The 23,210-nt window shown below is 38.1% G+C and overlaps 1 protein-coding gene and 2 pseudogenes across 4 annotated transcripts; 1 reads left to right on the plus strand and 2 right to left on the minus strand.

Moving 5' to 3' along the window:
• Positions 1-516: 516 nt before the first annotated feature.
• On the minus strand, positions 517-5,886 carry LOC111327343 (adenosine receptor A3). 4 transcript variants are annotated; one of them, XM_022931500.2, is made up of 2 exons: positions 5,207-5,886; positions 517-2,312 (listed from the first exon to the last, which is right to left on the minus strand). In XM_022931500.2, the coding sequence occupies exon 2, from the start codon at positions 2,029-2,031 to the stop codon at positions 913-915; it is 1,119 nt and encodes a 372-aa protein (XP_022787235.2). In that variant the 5' UTR covers positions 2,032-2,312; positions 5,207-5,886; the 3' UTR covers positions 517-912. The 4 variants fall into 4 exon arrangements, with proteins under 4 accessions (XP_022787235.2, XP_022787237.2, XP_022787236.2 ...); XM_022931502.2 differs by lacking the exon at positions 5,207-5,886 and adding an exon at positions 4,796-4,934; XM_022931501.2 differs by lacking the exon at positions 5,207-5,886 and adding an exon at positions 4,726-4,855.
• A 175-nt stretch (positions 5,887-6,061) lies between these two features.
• On the minus strand, positions 6,062-18,280 carry LOC148723776 (neuronal acetylcholine receptor subunit beta-3-like; annotated as a pseudogene).
• A 6-nt stretch (positions 18,281-18,286) lies between these two features.
• On the plus strand, positions 18,287-20,794 carry LOC148723777 (uncharacterized; annotated as a pseudogene).
• The last annotated feature ends 2,416 nt before the right edge of the window (positions 20,795-23,210 follow it).

The following is a 23,210-nucleotide window of genomic DNA, read 5'->3' on the forward strand; positions in this document are numbered from 1 at the left end:
AACGAACGCTTTTCATTCCACTAATTTGTTCGTGTTTTTCTCGTTGCCATGTTCCCACCAATAACGTAGCTCCATTTTCTGCCTTTAAAAGCGCACACAACCCACAATTCCTAGCTCTATTCGCTTCGACGAAGGGCTAACGCTCGAAACGTCAGCCTTTGTAATCGTTACGGCGGCCAATTTACCATTTCAACTTTGTTGATATATCCAAATTATTTCGTTACCCCCACCGACGCAGCCCCAAATAGTTTCTTTAGAAACTATCAGCCTTTATTCAGTGATAAGAGAAAGTTAACGAGTCAACCATGAAGGGATCAATTTTTCAAAAAAGGAAGTAAACACGTTATGGAAAATTCCGAAATCGCCACCAAAGGCATGTATCATTAAGACGCGAACTAGCGTATTTTCAATTGTTTCTCAATCCTGAACTTAGGAACGTGATCGTGTGAGCTGGCAGCATTCTACATAAAATTCAGTTATGTTATTGAAATAAAAGCCATCAACGACCACATCAGCGAAGATAATAAGCAATATTTATTCACTAACGGGTCAGATAGGGCCTTAGCAGAATCGATATTATCCTCACGTGTAAAACCTACAGGTGGTGCGATGCTGCCCCCAGAATTTACAATACTTGATTTATTTACACAGATTGCATAAGTATGCGTCGGTTTAGTTATTCTGTTATTTATCTATTTACTTATCAACACGTATCTTTTATCATTTTATCCCTGAAGTTGTCCTTTCGATTCCATCTTTATGCCAGGTTCAAAGTTGTCTTACACCTTTTTACCTCTCTTCTCACACCTCTTTCACCTCCGTCTCCTTTTTTCATTTTTTTTTTCCTTTTTTTTTTTTTTTTTTTTTTCACAAGCCAACTTAGTTCGGTCACTTATCCTTATTATATTTAATTTATGGCCCTGGAATTTCCTGATGATGCGGATTAAGGGGAAGAGCAGTAGAGCCAGACCGACCCCTCTCTTGACCTTTTTTGCTATCGACTCCGGCGTATTTTGAACTTTGGAGTGAAGTTGTGTTCGTAGAAGTGCTTGCGTCGATTTCAGAAACATCTTGTCCACACTTAATAACCTTTTTGATTGCCTGACGGTATTTGGACAATCTCCACGCATAAATGCATGGATCAAGAGCAAACTTCATGACAAAAACATCAAAAATAAGCGCACGTGCAAGAGAAAGTCTCAGCTGTTGGTCAGGGGGTAGAGAACGAGTATCGTAATACTTATACAGCGTGAGATTCCAAAGAATAATGGAAGGCAGTGTAAATACAAGAAAAAATGTCACCAAAAGTAAATTAACGGTGGTAAATTCGCGTTCTTGCTCTTTCCTACGAGCCCGTGCGGCCTCGTTTTCGTCCAATGAGCTCACACGACTAAGATGTAAATAATAAGCTCGATAGAGGAGCCCATAGCTCAGGAGTAATACGAGGGCAATGGCATTGGTGTTTAAAAGCACATCTATTTCCAACTTCAATCTAAGAGAGACGTTATATTCGGGAAGAAGTGAGAACAGAACTGAATATATCGTTATTACGATCAAAACGATCATAACATTTCTATGGTTGACAACAGAGCGGTGCTTGTGCGGGAACGATATGGCCACGTACTGACTAAACGTCAATGCCAGTAAAATCAGGAAAGATGCGTTCATGGTAACAAAGGAGAAGCGCGAGGTAAAATTTTGACAATTGTTAAATGCCTTCTGCTTTTCTGGATTAAGATGAAATTTAAGGTATACACCAATGTAAATATAAGCTGTCAACGGTTCCACAACGGCACCAGTAAGGAAATCCGCTACCGCAAGACTTACCACAAAGAGGGTTGTGGGTGTTCGGAATGACTTGAAAGGGTCTTTCATGATAGCCAAGAGAAGCAGGCCATTTCCAATTATCGTCAGGACAGCGATAATGGAAAGATAAACTCCAGATATCAGATGCACTACATCTACCGTGTTTATAAGGGAAGCTAACTCCGGTGACAGAGGTGGTCGTCGCGCAAGAGTTTTGTTATTCATCTAGTTTTTGCTTTCAGCACCGTTGTACCGCAAAGTTGGCCTTTTCCAAGTGGTGATCGTTGTAATTGTAGGTCTTCACTACTTTAAGGCAAAATTCACAAATTGCATAAAGTTGTTTGCACAACTAACATAACTTCTTCCGCCCGTCAGTGCTAAAGTCTTACTGTAAATTGATGTTGAAGTTGGAAAGATAAATATCGTTTGATGATTTGGTGATGTTGTGTACTCAGATTGGCCGGAATTCAAAAAGGTCGGACCAAATGCTGCCTCCGTCCTTCTTACTGCAAAAAGTGGAAAAAAAATTAGATTATTCACAGTTGGCAATTGACGTATTTGTAGACGAAAAAATATTGGATCAAAACTATTTTTTTTTATTTTTGTCGCTTAAGTTGCTGTGAAAATGGAGAACCCCAAACTTGACTCAAACGTCTTCATCATTTACTTAATTTTTGAAAACTAAAGAACAGAAATGCCACTAGCGACACTAATCTTGTTACCATTCTTTTTTAGATACATGCTCTATGATTCTGAGGCGATTCAGGGCAAGCTCAGCTTCTTTCAAAATTGGGTCCTTCATCCTCCACTCCGGAGCATTTAAAAAAAACTCGATAAGTTGAAGGTAGCAGGATTTTCAAAACGTTAGTTTGACACATGCATGCTAGGGAACCAGTTAAATGTCGATCCACTGAAATGGAATCCCACAATAACGAATATCGATGAGTGCTAATCAAATTGGCTAGTGCTTCTCAGCCATATTTTGGTGAAGGGCTTCAAAGGATAAACATGACAAAAAATGTAGACTCATTGAATCAACTTTTCAGAATGTCTGCTTTGGGTTGCGTTTATATCACTTTCAAGACAGTCTATTAATTTTGGTGATCTAACCGTTGTAGAGCCGCTTTTAAAAACTATTGTCAATCTCATTTCAACGAAGATTGTCGGATTCTTTTGTAATTGTCAACAAACGGTCGATAAATTTTGTTCTTTGTATGTTGGTTTCTTTTGTTTTGTTTTGTTTTGTCAGTTTCTTTCACTTTTGTATTGCATTATGTCATGGCTCTCACCAATCAGAGGCATAACGTTCATATACGCACGTACGCCCGTGCGAACAGCTGAAATCTGGAATCTTTTTTTTATTCCCTCATAGCATTTGTCATAGTTGCCATAAAATAGGACCGATTTTTAAATTTCGAATTATACTGGCGTATGTCTTTGTTTTTCAAGTACCTTTCCATAAACGACAAGAAAAGTTATGTGGCTTTCTAGACTTGTTAACTCTCTAGTTATTTTAGGAAGCCAGCACCCTTACAGCTTTAAGACTCTAGAGATGGTAAAATAAACAACTACTGTATTTTCTGTCGCATTTATTTATTAAAAAAATTCCGCGAAAATTGTTGAAAATGGCATTCCCGAGACCTTAGATTTCAAAATTTTCTGAGGGAGGCCCTAGTTTGGGGCGCCTTCGGTGCTCGCAATTTCCGCGCTGTGGGTACACCTTCAAAATCTCATGCTACGCCCCTGCCAATATGTTATAGCGAAGACATTAATACCAGTAGGTGAACCTTTTCTTCCTCTCCCGTTAAAAAGAATAAATATCATGTTTGTGATACCATTTCCATTATAAAAGAAATTAATCCGATAGATCGAGGGAGGCAAGCTGTACAAAGTGATGGCTTAACACATGCAGCTGGTTAGCCAGCGTTCCCTTAAAATAAATCCCCAAAATTCAGAATGTTGTTCTTTCATTGCTATTACAACAACGATTCACCTGCTGAAGGAGAGACAAATATCCGATGTATTGTGTACTTCAGAGACAGCTCTGTTCCAATAAATTCCAAACAATTCAAGAATGTTTAAACACACTTTAGCAAAACTGTCTTACTAGGAAATGTCAGTTAATCCAAACAATATCTTTTTGACATCAATGTAAAACAAATTTCTCCAACTTCAATCAATTCTTCCGTTGGAAAAAAAGACAAGCAGCAGTTGAGAACGATGATGATATATAAAAAATGTGTTGGTTTAGTTTAACATGAAATACAGCTTTTACGAGAATTCAGAAATTACCTCGATCAGCCTACTTTCAAAGATAGGTATTAGGAAGATAGATATACATTGTACAGAATGTTATGCCAATGGTTTCATACAAGTGACAAGTTTCTGGGCAATGGAATTTTATTTTGTATTTTTTTCTGACGGTTTTTTCTCCACCAAAAAAGGAAACATCAACAATAACATCTAACCCTCTAAACTGTAATTCGATCATTATTCTACGTAGACTTTGGAAGTTTTTATCACCAAAGCGGGTGATGTCGATATCTTTTTCGTTTCTCTCTGATTTTTCAATGTTTGCTGAATTTTTTTTGTTCTGTTTTCCTTGATGGTATATAAGACATTGGTCTCTCATTTTTCATTCCCATTACGGAAAGAATACAGGGACAGTCAAAAATAGGGAAAGAAAGTATTTCCTAGACTGCGATAATACAACAGGAACAAAGCAAATCAGTATATCTGCTCAGGGAAACTGAATGATTCTATGCTTCCAGAGTCCTTTCCGCCCTCTCGATCATGATAACAGAATCTAAATATTATTTTACATTCAGACTGAGCTCAACATTTCAGTAGATGATTGTGGAATGATCTCCGACTTTAGCCTAAAAAAGATAGTAAGCAGATATCTTGCAATATTCTTACTTTCTCAGCCACATCATGCCAGAAATTTCACGCTCGTGAAAGAAAGAAAGAACAGTTTTTTATCATCTACCTGTCCAGCGTTTCCATCTTGTGCGCCGTTGCCGTATGGTAGCTTATGTTTCTTTAGTTTCATCCATATATATCTTAAATACGAAGACAGTCGACTGCAATAAAGCTTATCCGTCTATGCATTTGAATTTAATTAGCTGATGCTAGCGCTTGAAGCCTCCGTCTCACAAGTATAGATTGTATCGCTTAAGTTTAAAATTTACGACTCTTGAAAGGGAAGTTATCGAGGACAAATACCTAACTGAATTTCTCGGTCACTGAAACATTAAATGAAGTGAATTTTGGAGGGGTTAATGATATTCTCTCTACTTATCAGAACAGCTGCTCAGAGAACCGACTTGAAGAAAACGAAAAACACAAAAAAATCTTGTTCCAATTCAATGATAGCGAGCAGTTCAATCTATAAACTTACTTGCAATGGGTGTCGTAGACGTCTTGGCCACTGCTGAAATCACCCGTTCCTAGGCTTTGAATCGGCGTTGGTGAGAAGAGTCAAATAACCGGCTACCCGATCGTTTGGTTTTTTTTTTTCCGCTTTTTGTTCTCTAGAGAAACCCGTTAAGTCCTGGTGGCTGACAAGTGATCAATCAAGCGCTTCCAGAATTGACAAGTATTTTCTTTAATACTCACTATTTGTTCAAATTTTATTAGTTTCCAGTTATATTCAGTTGATTGTAGATACCTTTTTTTTTTTTTTTTTTTGCACGTCACTCATTACAACTTAAGACGACAAACTTTCTCCGGATTAAACATTCATCAGTACTATTCTAAACATTTGGAAAGGGACATATCTTTGGGCTTCTCTGTTTTATTTGTTGTTGGCGGTGGTGCTGTTTTTTTGTTTGTTTTGTTTTGTTTTGGTTTTTGCAATCATTGATAAACGCTAAGGTAGAATAAAAATTTTAAAAAGTTTTCTCTTTTGGTGTGTTTTTCATTTCACTGCAAAGTCAATAGTGCCCCCGCAGAACGTGACTGTATGCTCTCTTAATCTTATCAATGTTACGATAGATGATCGACACGACCATGGTTCATCTATCCAGATTTACAGTATTAAAAAAGCAACTAAATGGGCGGATATTCGGTGACAACACTTACAATTTCTAGATTCATTAATAGTGCCATCGCCGAACGTGTATTTCCCCTTAATCTTATCAATGTTACGATAGATGACACGAATATGGTTCACCTTTCCAAGTATACAGTAATAAAGCAACTAAACTGGCGGATACTCGGTAACAACGCTTACAATTACTAATATAATTTCTGATATAGCTGACAACACTTTATTCAAACATACATTAACCACGTCCGGTAATTTAGTTGATTACATTTTTTACTTGAATTTTTAATAATTGTTCCAAGTAAATCGAAACCAAGTTAATTGTAGAATTTACCACAAGATCTCTTAATTTTTGATTCCACGACTTGTCAAAGATGACATCGACGGGAAACAAAATTACAAAATCTCAGATTCGATGGTTATCCATGCGAGAAGTACAAATCTAATGCTGTGGTCGTATTGACCAGGTACCTCAAACAAAAACAAGGCAACTTGAAATTTGCTTTTCTATTCAAACATTAATGAGTTTCGTATGCAAATTACTTTACTTCTGTTTATCTTTTCAACCAATTTCATACTAATCAAAATAAAAAAAGCCTACTGGTCAGCAACTGGTGCTTTTTCGCACGAAGTAAAATTCTAAATTTTTCCCGGTATCATGATAGATCTAGTTCGCATAGAAGCAGTTAACCTGGTTGGGATTATTTTTTCGGCAGCTTAGGTACAGGCCACTTATATAACTGGATATCTGCCAGAAGTTGAGAGTTATTTCCTCGGATGCTTGCTGCAGATCTTTTGTGTATAACATAAAGTTTAAAATTTAAGAAAAAAGAAATTTCTCAGATAATTCGTTTATGTCAGTGCGCATCAAAAGGAGTCAGTTACATTCCCCTTCCAGTCGCAGTCCGTTTCTCAAAAGTTATGTCCTCAAGCTCCTTTTTGAGCACCGTAGCACTTAACCACTTCATCATTTAACGACATGGCTAAGGATGGTGAAAACGACACTAGTAGAAATAAAAAGCCTTATGGTAAAAGTCCAAAGAGCAGTCTAGCTAGGGCCTTCCCAATCTGGCGCCAGGTCTCGCTCCAGCCCCCTTCTTCCACTTCACCGTCGGTGGTGTTGGGGCGAGTGAACAGCTGGGAACCCCTGCTTACTGAGAGCTGGCTCAGACTATTGAGATTTTCTTGCGGTATCTTTCTTCACTGTCTTCTTGTTTCTCCTTTTGATCACTGCTGTAGTCCAGCACGACCGCTTGCGCGGGGGCTCAATTTTTGAGCTTCGTTTACTTCTCTTAGGCTAACGACAACATCTGTAGATTTTGTTGATAAATAACATCCCCTTGAGGAAGCCAGGTGGTTCTGTAGTAGCATGATGGGCCTTGAGTACTAAAATGGTGGCGGTCAGCGCCAACGCTATTTCTATCATGATTGTAATGTAGTACACACCGATCAGTGGCAAAGAGTCAGACTGCTCGGGAAGGGCCTCTGTCACGGTCAAGAGGTAAACACTTACGGAGAGAAGGATTGTGCAACTGAAACCGATTCGCTCCCCACTTTCTGCAGGAATGAAGAAGCTAACAAAAATCAATGCTCCGATCAGCATGCACGGTACCATGCAAAAGACAACAAAGTGCAGTGGTTTCCGGCAGATTATGAGGCTCAAGTGAATCACAGTAAAGGGGCCGGTGAGGAAAACCTTCGATACGATGTTCTTTCTTTGTTACCTCTATCTTCTGTATTGATCAGGAGGCACTCTTTTGAATCTGTTCTGTTAATTGGAATCGATGCGAATATTGTGTTCATGGAAAAAGAGTACCTGGCCCCGAAAATATGGAACGCATTGCCAGAAGCATTGAAACAAAAGACTAAACTAAATACCTTTAAAGAGCGCAAGAAAAAAACTGACAACACACAATTCCAATTATCTGTACATAGTTGAGTTTCTTTTAGCACTGTGCTTGCTCTCAGCTATAACTGATCTGGAGAATAGTGATACTCACAATGCTGCTATGAGCTAAATGTATTTGACCACATTATAAAAGGTTACTTACCTTACTAACTTACTTCCTTAGTAATCCTTTTCGTGCAAAATTCAGTACAAAATTTCGCACAAAATCAAGTCTTTTTAAATTTTCATCTCACTTAATGATGTTATTATTCACGAAATTCCAACAAAAGTCATTTTAATGCCGACTTAATGAATAGCTCTGATCGCTCAGTCCCTCTACCAACTCATTGAAATTCAATCATCTATTCTCTGAAACATACCGAAATCTCGGTCCTCATCACTCTCTTCGCCTTTCCTCCTCTCTAAAGAAACTTCGTCTGTTTCTATAGACAGTTGGTTGGCCGGTCAGCCAGTCAGTTAGCTGATCAGTTAGTAGGTCGTTCTTTTGAGTAATTATAGCTACTCATACCCAACATGCCAATGAAAACCTAAACTCTACAAAAAATCACGTAGTTGTTGTGTAACACAATGTCAGGTGCCGACATAACGTTAGGACTGACAAGAATTTCCTCCACTCCTCCATACATACTGGGTGTCCACATGAAGAAAGTGTTATTCCATCGCTGAAAATATTGCAAAAAAAAATAGAAAAAAGGACATCATATATATATATATATATATATATATATATATATATCTAAGTAGTGTGGCACACGAGGACGGACAACTTCGAGCGAAGGAAGACATACACTCAATAAAAGTCTAAAAAGTTTAATTAAAAAACGTTTCGGTCCGAGACCTTCATCAGTTGTAATACAATGACTTAAAAATTCCTAAAATAGATTTATATAGGGCTTGATGACACATAAAGAAACACAGTAATTACTACGCGAAAATTATCACTATAAAAAGAAATAGAAAAATTGTCAAATCCACTGAAAATGTAAAGGAACCAGCGTTGACTTGAAAGGCGAGAATTGTACTAAAATTCCCAATTAACGCTGAGACTGGGACTTTTGATGCCCGCCCAATTTGAAAAAATTCTTCGCATTAATTATAGTTTATTCTTTTTTTGGAGAGAAATTCCTGGCGCTTATTCAAGCCGAAGGGTGCCAGAGAGAACAGCTGTGCGCTCCAATATGCTTCTTTGGTAATTAGAAGTTTCTCGATGCTACCTGAACTGTTTACTGTTGCCTGCACTGAATCAATGCATTGGAATGAGAAATCGTTTAAATCATGTGGTGTTTTGTTAAAATGTACCGCTATTTCACAGGTCTTTTTCTTAGTGACCATAGCAGACTTGTGGTTTCGAAATCTAGCCCTAAAGTCTTTTGTTGTGGAACCAATGTATTGTAGGCGGCATTTCGTGCAAGAAATACAACCGTGCGGAAAACCGCGTAATGTATGGTATACACAGGGACACGGAGACGTAGCATTTTTGTGACAGTTTTGGGAGAGATCGGCACGGAATTCCAAAATATCAGGTTTACTTTTCAACTTTCAAGAGTAGTTTAAAAGGAAACACTTCATCCGTTTTCTTGTGAGCACGGAAAATGTTTGTTGCGTTTTCAGAGTAAAATTCCTATTTGAGATTTCTTTAGAATGCACTGCATAAGGTCTAAAATACACTTGTAAGGTAGGTGATTTTAAGATACGTCTTTGACTTCGAAAAAAAATAAGCAGAATTGTTTTTTTTGTTTTCCTAGGGAGCCCTCACCTGAGCTGTAACATTCACGACCCATAAGCATAACACTGACTCTGAGATAACTGGACCTTACCACATCCATGACAGCTTTCAGTTCCACCTTGAATTTCACTTTAATATTTTCCCTCGAGTTTAGCACAGGTCGAATTATATAATTAAATGGAACTCCTCCAGAACCTGAAAATAGATCTTGTCGGAGTTGATGTTCCTTTGACGCACTTGTTCTCGGCCAACCTGCAGCGCAGCTTAGATGGACCCAAAAGGAGAAACAAGTTTCTACGCTGGAAACTCTAAAGCCTTTAAATTTATTGGCGCAACGGCTAACAAAATTCTGAGGAAAGAACTCCCTTTGTACCGCAGGTAATATTGCCAGGTAATGTAATCTAATCGAACTCAGTCGAGCATTCAGTCATTGGATCATTCGACGACTGAATGCTTGGCCAGTGGCTTGCAAGCTGCTTCGCAATCGGAGTCATGTCGAACAGTAGTACGCCAGAAATCTCGCCAAACACTATAACTTGAAGGAAACTAAAAAAAAAGAGCGTCGCAACCACTCGCGCCCAGTAGTATGAACAGTGAGAGAATAGGTGTCAAATTCTCTGACTGAACTGAGCAAGCTCTGACCTGTGATCTTTTAGTGTGATCCGGTAAAACTTTAATTAACTCTCATTTGTTGTATGTCACCTGCATAAGTCGTTTTCAAATAAGTTTACGGAGTATTGAGTCTTGGGAGGCTGGCAAAATTGGTCCCTAGCCCTCTCCCGAATTTTGACCGCTTAGGCATTCATGCAGGTATTCATCACCGCTGCGGGACAAGTGGCGAAGTATGTAAGTTTCGAGCCGGCAAGCGAAGCGAGCGTGCAAGAGGTCTGTGTCGTTCCAGAATCCTCGCGACTTTTTCGCACGCTCGCTGAGTTAGAAACGGGCAGGCTACGATGCTCTCGTCGCAATACAAGTCAAAGCCTGCTCGCAGACTGAATGACATGCATATTTTCAGGCTTTTGCAAAGAAAACACTTAGTCTTAACAAATAGAGAAGCCTTGACTGTGATCTGTTCTGCAGTAAAGAAGTGAAGGGAGAAAAACCAGACTATTTTCTCGCTACTTTTTGAGTGCTCTTGCCGCTTCCTGAGAGCTTTTCAACAGAACAGAGCACCGTCAAGGCTTCTCTATTTGTTTTATAATAAAGAATCCGTTGAATTCTCCGCGTAGTTATTTCAATATTGAAACCAAATTGTTTTTTCCAAAAATTTTTTTTCCAAAAATTTTTTTTTCCAAAGCGAAGAAGAGTGTCGTAAGCATGCTGTTTACTGTCATAAAACACGCTACAATAGGTCAATCAGAATCCCTGTCAGAATGGTTCAAATGGTATTCGGTCAATTCACAACAACCTCGCCACCACATAACTCGCAGTAAAAAAGTACTCGAAGTAAAATCGCCACCGATGGCGATTTCACTTAAACTTTATGTGTAGCCTCTCCGTGTGAAACTTACATCAAATGGAAGCTAAGATGTAGAAGTATATTACGAAAAGGTAAAGGGACTCAGAAGTTAGATGTAGCGTATCAATTTTCGAAGAAAGTTTCAGTTTTTTTGGCTATTTAAACTTTACAGACGACGCGCCTTCTCCACTCATGGTCGAACGTCAACCGAACAACAGCACAACAATTCATCATGCATATAAACATAAACGTGTTCTTTCCGTGAGCGACAAAAATGGGCCACTGCACAATTTATCATTATCTTATTTTAAAAAAAAAAATGTCACTTCATAATTTCTGATTGATTCAATTAAGAAGTCATGTCAAAAACTCGGGCTTCGTACTTCATCATGAGACGCCATCTGTTTTTCAGTGATTGAAACTCGTAATGAAGCGCTTGTGTTTGGCATTGTACCTCAGTTTTCGATTTCTGGGCTCTGCAGGACACAGTTTTTAATAAACCAGAGAAGGAGCCTTTGACGATAATACTACATTCTCAAAACGATATTGATCGAATAATTTAACGAATGCGGCCATCAGAGGGAACATCTCTGACATGCTACTCACTATTTTAATTAATTCTAAGTTTGATCCGTTTGCCCTTCAAGGACTCCTAGAGGACGTCAAGTCACTTCCTGTGGAATTTACTGTATTTGCACGCACTCTTAGTTTTACATCATAAAAACTAAACTATAAATAAAATTCAAGATCTAACCTTTCGTATGATATGTTTCAATAGATTTGATTGCAAATCGTGTTCTTAAGAGCGAAACTCGTGTGAAAGCTAACGTCGACATTCCTTGTTTCAAGTTTATCAAGTTTCAAGTTGATTAGGTCTTCCAAAATTACTTACAATAAACACCGCCTGCAAATAGCGAGCTAATCTAGGCGGGCGATGTTAAGGACAAACAAACACGAATTACTAATTGAAGGCGTTAAACAAGTCGATTTTGAATACATTAGATCGATTTTGAAAACAGAGGGTTTACTAAACATAGAAAGGACGCCAAAGTTTGTTTGAGTAAACTTCGCTGTATTTGTACGCGCATTTAATTTCGCAATATACTTTGACCTCTTAGCATTTAAATGATGTAAGTTTCATAAGATGTCATTCATATCGGCGGAAATCACTTAGCGGAAATCACTCGGCGAATATCACTCTGGTTTTGCTGTTCGCAAACTGATCATAATCTTCATGATATCAACATGGCTACACATAACGTTATAATTTGTAAGACTTGGTGACAGCTCGTGTTCGGTTATCATCTTATTTCATTTTAATTACAGTCTTTTAATACACGAAATCACTTAGCGGAAATCACTCGGCGAATATCACTCTGGTTTTGCTGTTCGCAAACTGATCATAATCTTCATGATATCAACATGGCTAGACATAACGTTAAAGTCAAATCGCCACCGGTGGCGATTTGACTTTGAGTGGTGGCGAGTTTGTTGTGGTGGCGAATTGACCGTAAACCGTTCAAATAATCAGTTCACAACCTACAATAGTTCACAAACTGAAATAATTTCAGCAGGTCGAATTTAACACCTACATAAGGTTTTTTTATTCTTAATTTTCAGTGAATTGTTCAGTGAAATGCGATCGAATTGTGGCTCATAAAAACACGCAAGTTTTTTTGACATGACAATTGGAAAACAAACAGCTTAAGTCGTATGTGTGAAATAATTTGGATATATCAACAAAGTTGAAATGGTAAATTGGCCACCGTAACGATTACAAAAGCTGACGTTTCGAGCGTTAGCCCTTCGTCGGAGCGAGTGTTATAAATGAACGACAAAGGGCCGAATTCACCAGGACGACACCATGACAAAATTTTGTTTTAGCGTCCAGGGATCGGACCAATCAGAGACTGAGGAACGCGCTTGCTAATGTTACACTGTATGCATGCCTGTTCAGTCTTAATGAAAGCTAAAATGCTGCATGCAATAGGAAATACTGAATGCTCACTTTGTAGAACAATTTATAGTTGTTCTACAACTATAAAACTCTCTTTTAAATTTTTGAGCATGTTATATATCTTCCATTTTTTTCAAGTCCCAAAACCATGCAAAACAACCCGTAATTTGTAACTTTAAAGACCATTCTAAATATTTATATACCTTCAAAACTTTAAAATCTTTCACGTGTGTAAGGCTCGTGTTACTTGGCATAAATACTCGAGTATTTGAATCTTTTCTGATAGTTTTTTTCACAAGAGATTATAATGATCTCTTGTTTTCTCTTATCTGTGTTAAGTTTTCATAGTCCAGTGGATCCCAACGTAGGTAAGGATTATTCCATGTCTGTGGACAAAGGGATATCATGTAAGACTTGGTGACAGCTCGTGTTCGGTTATCATCTTATTTCATTTTAATTACAATCTTATAACCTATCGACAGCTGCTTGGCTTTTTTGTCAAGTTTTCACCCTGTATCTTAAAATTCGGACTTTGTAACTGGATTTCTTTGATCTGTTTGTACAAAGCTATCGAGCCAGGTTTAAAAAGTATTTAATTCTTTTTTTGTTTTTGATAGTCATACTAACGATAGAGACAGGAAAAATCTATTGACAAATTCATGAGATGAGAAATTTGCTTAAAAGGCTGTAAGGGATGGACAGATGAATGGAAAAAACCTAAGGATGCCTCAATGGATAATTATGATTAGGATTGCATGCCGTATGAAAGTTTTGCTTAGGATTTTGTCTGGACGATAAGTCAACCTTTCGCTCCTTTTATGTCCTTATCTATTGTTTGAAGGAAAGGGTTTCTATTGTGTTCAAGATAAAGTTTACTAATCACCGGCGCGTAGCCAGCTCACCGAGTACTACGAATCGAAATAAAGTTTCGCAAATTGCCTTATCCTGGCTGTAGTTACATTGACATAAAGACAATTAAGTCAAAGTGATTTCAAACCGTTTCTGGTTCTTCTATGGGGCTACAGTAACGTAGTAAATAAGGTTAAGTTTCGTTAACTAGAATATGCTTTTCTGTTTCTCCCCTTTTTGTTCAAAAGATTGTCCAGAGATGAAAAAATGTGGGTGAAATGGTCAGATTCCTTGGAAATATTCAAAATGACGGTATCGAAAATGGATTCAAGCACATTTAAAGAGAAGTGTCGTTCCGAAGGTTCGCATAGTCTTTGGACTGAATAGCAAAGCCGGTTCGTATCGCAATATCACTCAATGCGAATTGTTACTGACTGGGATTTGTTCAATGTGAATTGTTACTGACTGAGATTTGTTCAATGTGAATTGTTACTGACTGGGATTTGTTCAAGCGCGTTGCACTGGGGATTCCTCTCGAGCATGTTATCTCGACTTTTCTACGTACGTGACGCACACGTGCACGCTCGTCACTTGACCTGTCTTAGCCTTAGATTAAAAAATTAAACCTCGCACTTTTTTCTCATTTCATGTGCACTTTGGACCAATTTTTGCCTTTTTTTAACCACCCCCAAACAACTCGGAGTTTTCCTCTTGAAATGTGACCGATTTTCATTTTTCAAAATCAAACACTCGCTCTTTTACTCCGGCAAATCTCGTGTCCGGTAATGTAATGCATGTCATTTGCCTTGACCACTGTTTGAACAGGCACTTTTGATTCCCAATTCAACGAGGTCATCTGTCCTCTTGTTCTTTCCACAGTTTTGTGTTTCTAACATATAGGTTTTTTAATAATTAATGTGCAATCTGTTCCCAGCTTAAAAACGTGGCTCTCCTCGACATTTTCAATGTAATTTTTATTGCCGTTATTATCATTATCATTATTATCATTCAAAATATTATTTTCATTGATTTTTTTTATTTATTGTTTTAAGGGACTTATTCGAGGCCAGCTGGAAACAGTTGGATATCGAGAACGACTGAAACGCGTAACTAAAATCAAATAGTTGGCATACCCGCGGGTTTCATCGAGGAAGGTGAAGGAGGGCGATCCGGATCCCCTGACACTCTCCTGAATCTGCCACAAGACATAACACTCTAACCTCTTGCTACTCGACTCAGGAGGGTGTTGATATATTAAGTTACAGCCACCTTTCGCTTTAGGCGAAACTTTCGTCTCTCCAACTACAAATCACCTTTAAATAAGACACACAAATCTAGACTGGCATGTATTGCTGCCTATCATTACCGGGGTAACATGCACAAAGTAACACTTTTCTGTCCTTGGGACTGATTCTCTTCGACATCCAGACTACTTCGTTCATTCAAATGAAGTTTTCCGTCTTTTATGATTGCCTTCCGAAGATCGCGAATTCGCCAGCAGTACAAGAAAGAATTGATGGCACAGTTTTACAAGCACCAAAGTCACTATAAAAACCCAAACTTCTTTGTCCATCGAGAAAAAAAGTCACTATATACCAATGTACAAAATGGTGGACGCTATAATGCAGATACTGAATATAACTAAGACTAAATAAACATGCGTCGGTGCATGCCATATATTAAGAACGGACATTAGCATAAAGTTTATCAGCCAAATTTAATTATGTCAAAGTTATCTCCACTCGCGATTTAGTTACCAGAGTTCAGTAAAACAATATGAAATTGTAAAGCCAAAAATATATTCCCAATTATTGCCGATATGGTTGCGAGTGAAATTCCACAGAAAAGCTGCCAAAGTTCTTGTCCGTCTGAATAAAAAGTAAACAGATGTAAACTCCTTGGCTATGAAAATCGGCTAGACTATCAAACCCGCGACGAGATTGGCAACAGTGAGACCACACGGCAAAATTATGGAGGGTGAACGAAGCGAAGGCCGATGTCATGAAAACGACTGCGAAAACTATTTTGTTTCCAAGAACAGATGGAACTATTAGTGGAATATTGAGAATATATTTAGCAATGACGAAAGCTGTCGGACCGGTGGGTATTTTGTCGTCATCAGAGGCTGAATCATTCAAATTAAAAGCTCAAAACTACCGTTGGACATTTTGAAGGATTAGGGTTTCCGGTACACCTTTGCTAAACATTCAAACTTGTGCCAACGTGATCTGATCATTTCTGAGCGAGTTGTACCAGTTGTTCCAGTTACATAGGGCTATTGCCGATCCAGTTTGTTAACTACTCGTTTATTTTAGCAGATATTCAGTTTCTACAATAAACTCATTATGGCACATCACAAGATGTCAATTTCTGCATGAATAAAACGAACGAGCTTTGTAACACAAGGTATTTTCCCCACTTTCAGGATGAAGTTAAGTTTTTGTGATAGATGCCCGTTGTAAAGCATAAAACCCGTGGGATCCGAAATTTCGCATGATGAACAATTTCCGTACCCCATCTTAATTAAGAACTTTGGAGAAAAATTCAGTAAATTACATCACAGTGCTTCTTTAAATGTTGTGTAAGGGTCATTATGGCGGCCTAATTAGATATACACGAAGAGCGCGCTATTTAAGATGTCTTCTGTGCCAACAAATCTTCAGAGCTTTTTATAACAGATTTAACGTACGACAAAAACATATGGAAAAGAAAATCAAATTTACCATAAAGTGAAGTAGTGGAAACAGATGGTACTACACTTCGCATGACCTTCGCTTTTGTTCATACAATGTCTTGATTGGGGCTTATTTTAATCCGTTTGGTGGAGTAAAAGGTATTAAAATATATATCAACTATAAAAGTATAGGTTTATTTTATTGAGATCTTCGTGAGAACATTCCTTCTAAATAAACTTATGAACATTTAGAGAAAACAGGAGTCCTACTCAAAAAAAGTATTTTGATGGCGCTTGGTTGTCGATATTCTAAATTTACTTACAGCTGCCAGCTGCGTAAGCAGAAATGCAAAAAGAATCCATTTCCCATTTTGACTGAATTGAGAGCAAATTTTAATCAGTTTGGAATTTTGAAGATTTGCCTCAAATTGCTTTACAATTGATGTTATTGTCATGTTTCATTTTAGCTTTTGCGGATCCTAGAGATATGCAAAAAACTGAAGAAGATGCGCTGGGAACCCTAACTGAAAAGTTGCAAAATTTTATTGTAGAACTTATTATGAGTCATAATTCTGAGGAACAAAAGTGCGTGAACATGAAATAAGCTCTTTGACTAGAGACTGTCTATAGTTTTCGAAAGAAATCCGTTGGTGCAAAAGCTGCATTTAGCGAAGGTTTTTTTTGGAAAAAAAGTTCAGCCACAATCTTCTGGCGTTAGTGGATTTAAAGCGCACAACGCGAAATGATCATCCATACAAAAAATCTTAACCACAGCAAGAGTAATGATAATAAACATTTACAAAGGACTATTTATGTATTTTGGCCGTGTGGTGTATTTTAATGAGTAGTTGGCCCAATTGGGTATTCAGTTTCCTTTGTACCTTTCATAAAATTTGCGATACAATCATTTTTAATGATATTTCAACTATGAAAGCGTTTAAAATATAATGACTTAAGTGTAAAGAAACAGGCTATATTTTTATGTAATGGAGAAAGAGGAAAACTTAAAAGGTGCATACGACTGACAAATAACAAAACATATTAACATGTACAGATATTCTACAGATTAGAGAGAAATTTCGGGTTTGCCTCAGTTTCAGTCAAAAGGTTTAAAAACGAAGTCATTTTTTTACACGAATAGATTTTATATACTCCTCGACTTTTAAAAGTTGCGCATCTTTGAACTGAGAGAGGTTTTCTAAGTAAAAGGCCTCTCCCCTACCCTAAAGAACAACTAACAGGTCCGGTAGGTTTGAACTCAATTCCTTCATTTCGTGCTTCAAATGGCCAGGCCCAGACTCTGGTTTTCTTTGCGTGTCAAGTAAAAAATTGTTTACCTCAATGGAAGTTGATTACACAAGACCCTGTGATTCTCAATGCCTTTAATTCAGCACTACAATATTGAGTTTGAGGGCAAACCTCCTTTACAAACTCTGCTTCCTACATATCCGAGGTTCTCCCAAAAAGATAAAGAGGTTTTTAGCAGTGAAATTTGTAAACTTCTGGAAAAAGGGGCTATAGAAGCAACAAACTATACCCCTAACAGTTACCTCTCAAATGTGTTTGTACGTCCAAAAAAGGATGGCACTCACGGAATGATTCTAAACCTGAAGGGTTTAAATACGTTTGTGTCCTACCATCGTTCAAACCGCAGTTAAGTCATTCGACCAGGATGTTTAATGGCATCTGTCGACTTGAAAGATGCCTACTATTCTATCCCCATAGCAACAGAGGATAAAAAGTATTTAATGTTTGCATGGCAGGGGTCATATTATCGGTTCACTTGCCTGCCCAATGGCTTATCCTGTGCCCCGAGACTCATTACGAAATACTTAAACCTATCTATGCCCATCTTAGAATGTTGGGTCATACATCTACGGGGCATATCGATGACTCATTGTTAATTGCCCTGTCTTTCAGTAAATGTGCAGCAAACATTAATGACACAGTTGACTTGTTTACAGAACTTGGATTCAGGGTACATCCTCAGAAATCAATTCTGACACCTACGCACGAAATAGAATTTCTTGGATTTATAATTAATAGCCTTTCTATGTCCGTAAGACTCTCAGCGGCTAATGCTGCGAAAGTGCAAGAAGCTTGCAAAAATATCCTAAACAGAAAGCACATCACAATAAGGGGTGCGGCTCAAGTTATTGGGCTTCTAGTTTCTAGCCTGCCAGTAGTACAATATGGGGAGCTTTATTACAGAAAGCTAGAGGTAAACAAACCTAATGCCCTGAGAAAGAACCACGGGATTTTGATGCAGAAATGACCTTGTTTGAGGAGTCAAAATCAGAACTTTTATGGTGGATAAGTAATGTAAATCATGCACAAAAACCTCTTGTGCTTCAGAAACCTGTTCTATTTCATACAACAGATGCTTTTCTTCTAGGGTGGGGTGCAGTGTCTAATGGGAAAGAAACGGGAGCCCAATGGAGCTTAGAGGAACAAAGCTTTCATATAAACTACTTAGAAATGAAGGCAATTTTGTTAGGGTTGCCATCCTTGTGTAGAGATGCTCATGCTACCCATATTTGCATTGAGTCACTGAGATAACACAACTGCAGTACTTATCTTAATGCCACGGGGGGCCTGAAATCAGACCATGTCATAACATGGAAATCCAGATTTGGGAGTGGTGCATCTCTAAGAGTATATGGATAAGTGCTCTTCACATCCCTGGGTCACTGAATACTCGGGTGACACAGCTTGAAGACTGTTTAAATATTCTGTTCAATGGTCATTATTAAAAGAACTATTTCAATCTATCCTTACACATTGGTGTCCCTTTCATATTGACATGTTTGCCTCAAGACTCAACTACAAAGTGAAAAAAGGCTGATAGTTTCGAAAGAAACTGTTTGGGGCTGCGTCGGTGGGGGTACCGAAATAATTTGGATATATCAACAAAGTTGAAATGGTAAATTGGCCACCGTAACGATTACGAAAGCTGACGTTTAGAGCGTTAGCCCTTCGTCGGAGCGAAACACTCCTTCGCTCCGACGAAGGGCTAACGCTCGAAACGTCAGCTTTTGTAATCGTCACGGTGGCCAATTTACCATTTCAACTTTGTTGATATATCCAAATTACAAAGTGAAAAAGTATGTTGCTTGGAGACCTGACCCAAAGGCTAAATTCAAAGATGCCTTTTGCTTTGGTTGGGAACCTTGCTTTTTCTATGTATTTCCACCATCCAGTCTCATTCCTCGATTCCTGAAGAAGTTAGAAGAGGACAAGGCAACAGGAATTCTGATAGTGCCCTTTTGGAACACACAGGCATGGTTCTCAATTCTCCTCAACCTGCTGATAGACAGCCCATTAGTCTTTCCTCAGTCAGACAATTTGCTACTTCTACCCCAGACAGGGGAACAACACCCTCTTGGAAGGAAAATGCGGCTAATAGCATGCAAATTATCAGGACTAGTTTCCTGCAGAAGAATGTATCAAGCAAAGCTGCAGAAATCATCATGTGTTCCTGGGCACATACTTCCCGGCTCAAGCAGTTCCAACCTTATCTACAGACCTGGCTCAAGCTGTGTTGTGAAAGGAAGGTTAGTCCCTATGATCCACTTCTAATCAAGGTCCTAGATTTTCTTACAAGCCTATATGACAAAGGCCTTAGATATGACGCAATCAATACAGCTAAATCAGCAGTCTCTGCCATAAGAACGGCCCAGCCCTTGGTAACCAGCCTCTGATTTCACGGTTTAAGAAAGGCATACTTAGAAACAGACCTGCTTGCCCTCGTTATGAATCCACTTGGGATGTTCAAGTAGTCTTATCGTGTCTGTCATCCTTTGCCTCACCAAGCCAGCTGGATCTTAGAAATCTCACTCATAAGCTTGCTATGTTGATAGCACTTGTGTCAGCACAGAGAGCTCAGAGCATTCAATTACTTGATTTACAGTTTATGAAACCTAGCAACGATACGGTTGAATTTGTTATTCCTACACGTATCAAACAAAGCCGACCAGGGTATAAAACCCCCACCATTATCCTTAAAGCATACCCTACAGACCCAGGATTATGTGTAATTAACCACTTGAATGAATATCTCAAGAAAACAAATTTTTTTCGAGGGGAGGAAAATAAGCTCTTTGTTAGTTATGTCCAACCTCACAGAGGAGTTTCCAAGGACACAATAGCAAGATGGATTCGTACAGTTAAGCTGAAAGCTGGAATTGATATTACCAAATTCAAGCCCCACAGCACTAGATCGGCTGCAGCATCCAAAGCAACTCAAGCTTGTGTTCCTATACAGGACATACTGAAACAAGCTGGCTGGTCCAATCACCGGACATTTGACAGATTTTACAACAAACCACATTCCACATTTGCCGATTCTGTACTGAAAGCTGACTGAGTGAATTGTTCACATATCAGTCTCTTGGACAGTTATAATTGTCTTGTTGTGTTGATCAACAACTGTTGACATTTCAGTCACTTTGATTGTTATATGTACAATTGGGTTGGGTTTTTCCATTACCAAATAATTGCTTCTGCTTTATTTCCTCTCGTGTGTATGTTGGCTCTAAAATCTCATGGGATCCCGGATGCAGTGATGACGAAATGGGATTGAAAGTTAAACTAGACTTACCTGGAACTTGAAGTTTGATTGGAATTCTATGAGTCATTACACTGCATCCAGGGATAACATGCCCGCCCACTCTTGCCTCCCTTACTACTTAGTAATACATATATTACGCACTATGGGAAATACTACAGTCCTCTTCAGTAGAAAACATCCACACTCGAGCTTTAAAAACTGATGTACGCATGCGCAAGCAATCTCATGTTATCCCAGGATGCAGTGTAATGACTCATAGAATTCCAATCAAACTTCAACTTCCAGGTAAGTGTCGTTTAATTTTCAATTATGTTTCTTATGTTTGCATTGCTGGGTTGGCGGTTCAGGTTGATGAGGAATGCATAATCTTGACTAATACTTACCACTGCACTGAGTGCCTGGAACTGCACATTGAATTCGACTTTTACAACATCTGACGGCTTTAACACTGGACGTACAACTTTGTCGTACGAAGAAAGGAGAGCCTTCCTTAATCGATACTCTTCTGAGTGTGATATACTGTGCTTTTGTCCAACCACTGCTCACAAAAAAAAAACAAAAAAACAAAAACAAAAACAAAAACAGGTATAAACGTTCCAAATAATGAACAATTATTGAATGAGGTTGAACATAATAGTGATAAATATCAAGGCTAAAGTTTTGTTTGCCAAAGCCGAAGGCTGAGGCGGATAACACAACAAACTGAGGCCTCAATAATTATCGCTGTCATGCGAAAATTAAACTCAATAATTGTTTTATAATGCCTATTCCTGAGCTGCACTTGTTAAGGCAAGAGCGCGTAAAACTATTGTCTGTAGGTATGACGTCACTTCTACATATGTAAAATCTATTGTCTGTAGGTATGACGTCACTTCTACATATGTAAAATCTATTTTCTGTAGGTACGACGTAAGAGAATGTATAATAATGTCAATTTACCACATTGTTTCTGTGACCAAAACTCTCTTGTTGATTTCTATCAGAAGTATAAACATTCTTTTTTTAATTTTTCAATTCTTGAGGCTGAGATTAACCGAAATTTTATGAGCATAGCAACAACATACCAAGGCTGAGAGTTTGTCAAGAAAGTCTTTATTTTGCTTATTTATTTATTTATTTATATATTTATTTATTTAATCTAGGAAGGGGAAGTATAAATGAAAGCAAAAGAAATTTAAAACTATGGTCTAGTAGGACAATTAAATGTATGGCGTCATTTTTTTTTAACATTAATAATGCGGTTATCTTATCGTACGATTCACTTAAGAACCACTCAGTTTGTAATCGAAATCAGTCTGAACGAATGAGACTTCTAAAAACTTCATGAAAGAAACCACACAACTTTAAGAACATGTTATGAACGTTTTTAGGCTCAAATAGCCCAAAAAATGATATAAAAAAAAAGGAAAACGTTGAACCCCAAAATAAGACGTTCTTATCCGCATATTATTGAACTCGCAACTGGCTTCCCTAATAGAATGGTTGCCACAGTAGTACTACATCTCTATGTTATAGAATCAAATATATCATGAAACTGGATAGTGAAGATGAATACGTGGTATTTTAGGAATCATTAACATCTTCAAGAAGATTTCAGTTACACGCGGCATAGCACAAATATTCGTACAGCCTTGATAGCTGAAATCACGGTACCTCGGTGACTCATTGTAGAATTATATAAATTACATGGATGCCCACACGAGCAAGATTAAAAATGAACCCGCAGGAAAATAAGTGTTGATGATTTTACATAACTTGAAAACACAATATATGACTGATGTGTCCTGGAGACTTAAGATAAACAAGGAATGTCAAATGAGTCGTGGTATCACAAGAGCCATTTTTTGAACAAGGTCCGTGAAAGGGGTTCGTTTGCTCAAGCAAGCTAAGTTGTTGATAATAACAAATATTAAACGCGATATTTGCCTAGAAAGAAAATTTTGAAACGAGAACGTCCGTACATCTATTTGATCGGGACACAATTGTGACATGAACCTGTGCAAAGCAATGATTTCTCCTGGGAGCAAGAAATAGGATCGGTGTCTCAACGTTAAAATATATAACGAGAGATTCAAATTCTTGGGTGACTCGCCCACTGAGTTTTAATGACGAATACTTCAACGAGACAGTCACTGTCACGCATCCGTTTGAATGTTACTATGGGAAGTTACAATGACTATTAGTTTAGCTCTGAACGTAACGTACGAGTGAA

The sequence above is a fragment of the Stylophora pistillata genome, chromosome 9 (genome assembly GCF_964205215.1).
Source record: "Stylophora pistillata chromosome 9, jaStyPist1.2, whole genome shotgun sequence".
Classification (NCBI taxonomy): Eukaryota; Metazoa; Cnidaria; class Anthozoa; order Scleractinia; family Pocilloporidae; genus Stylophora; species Stylophora pistillata.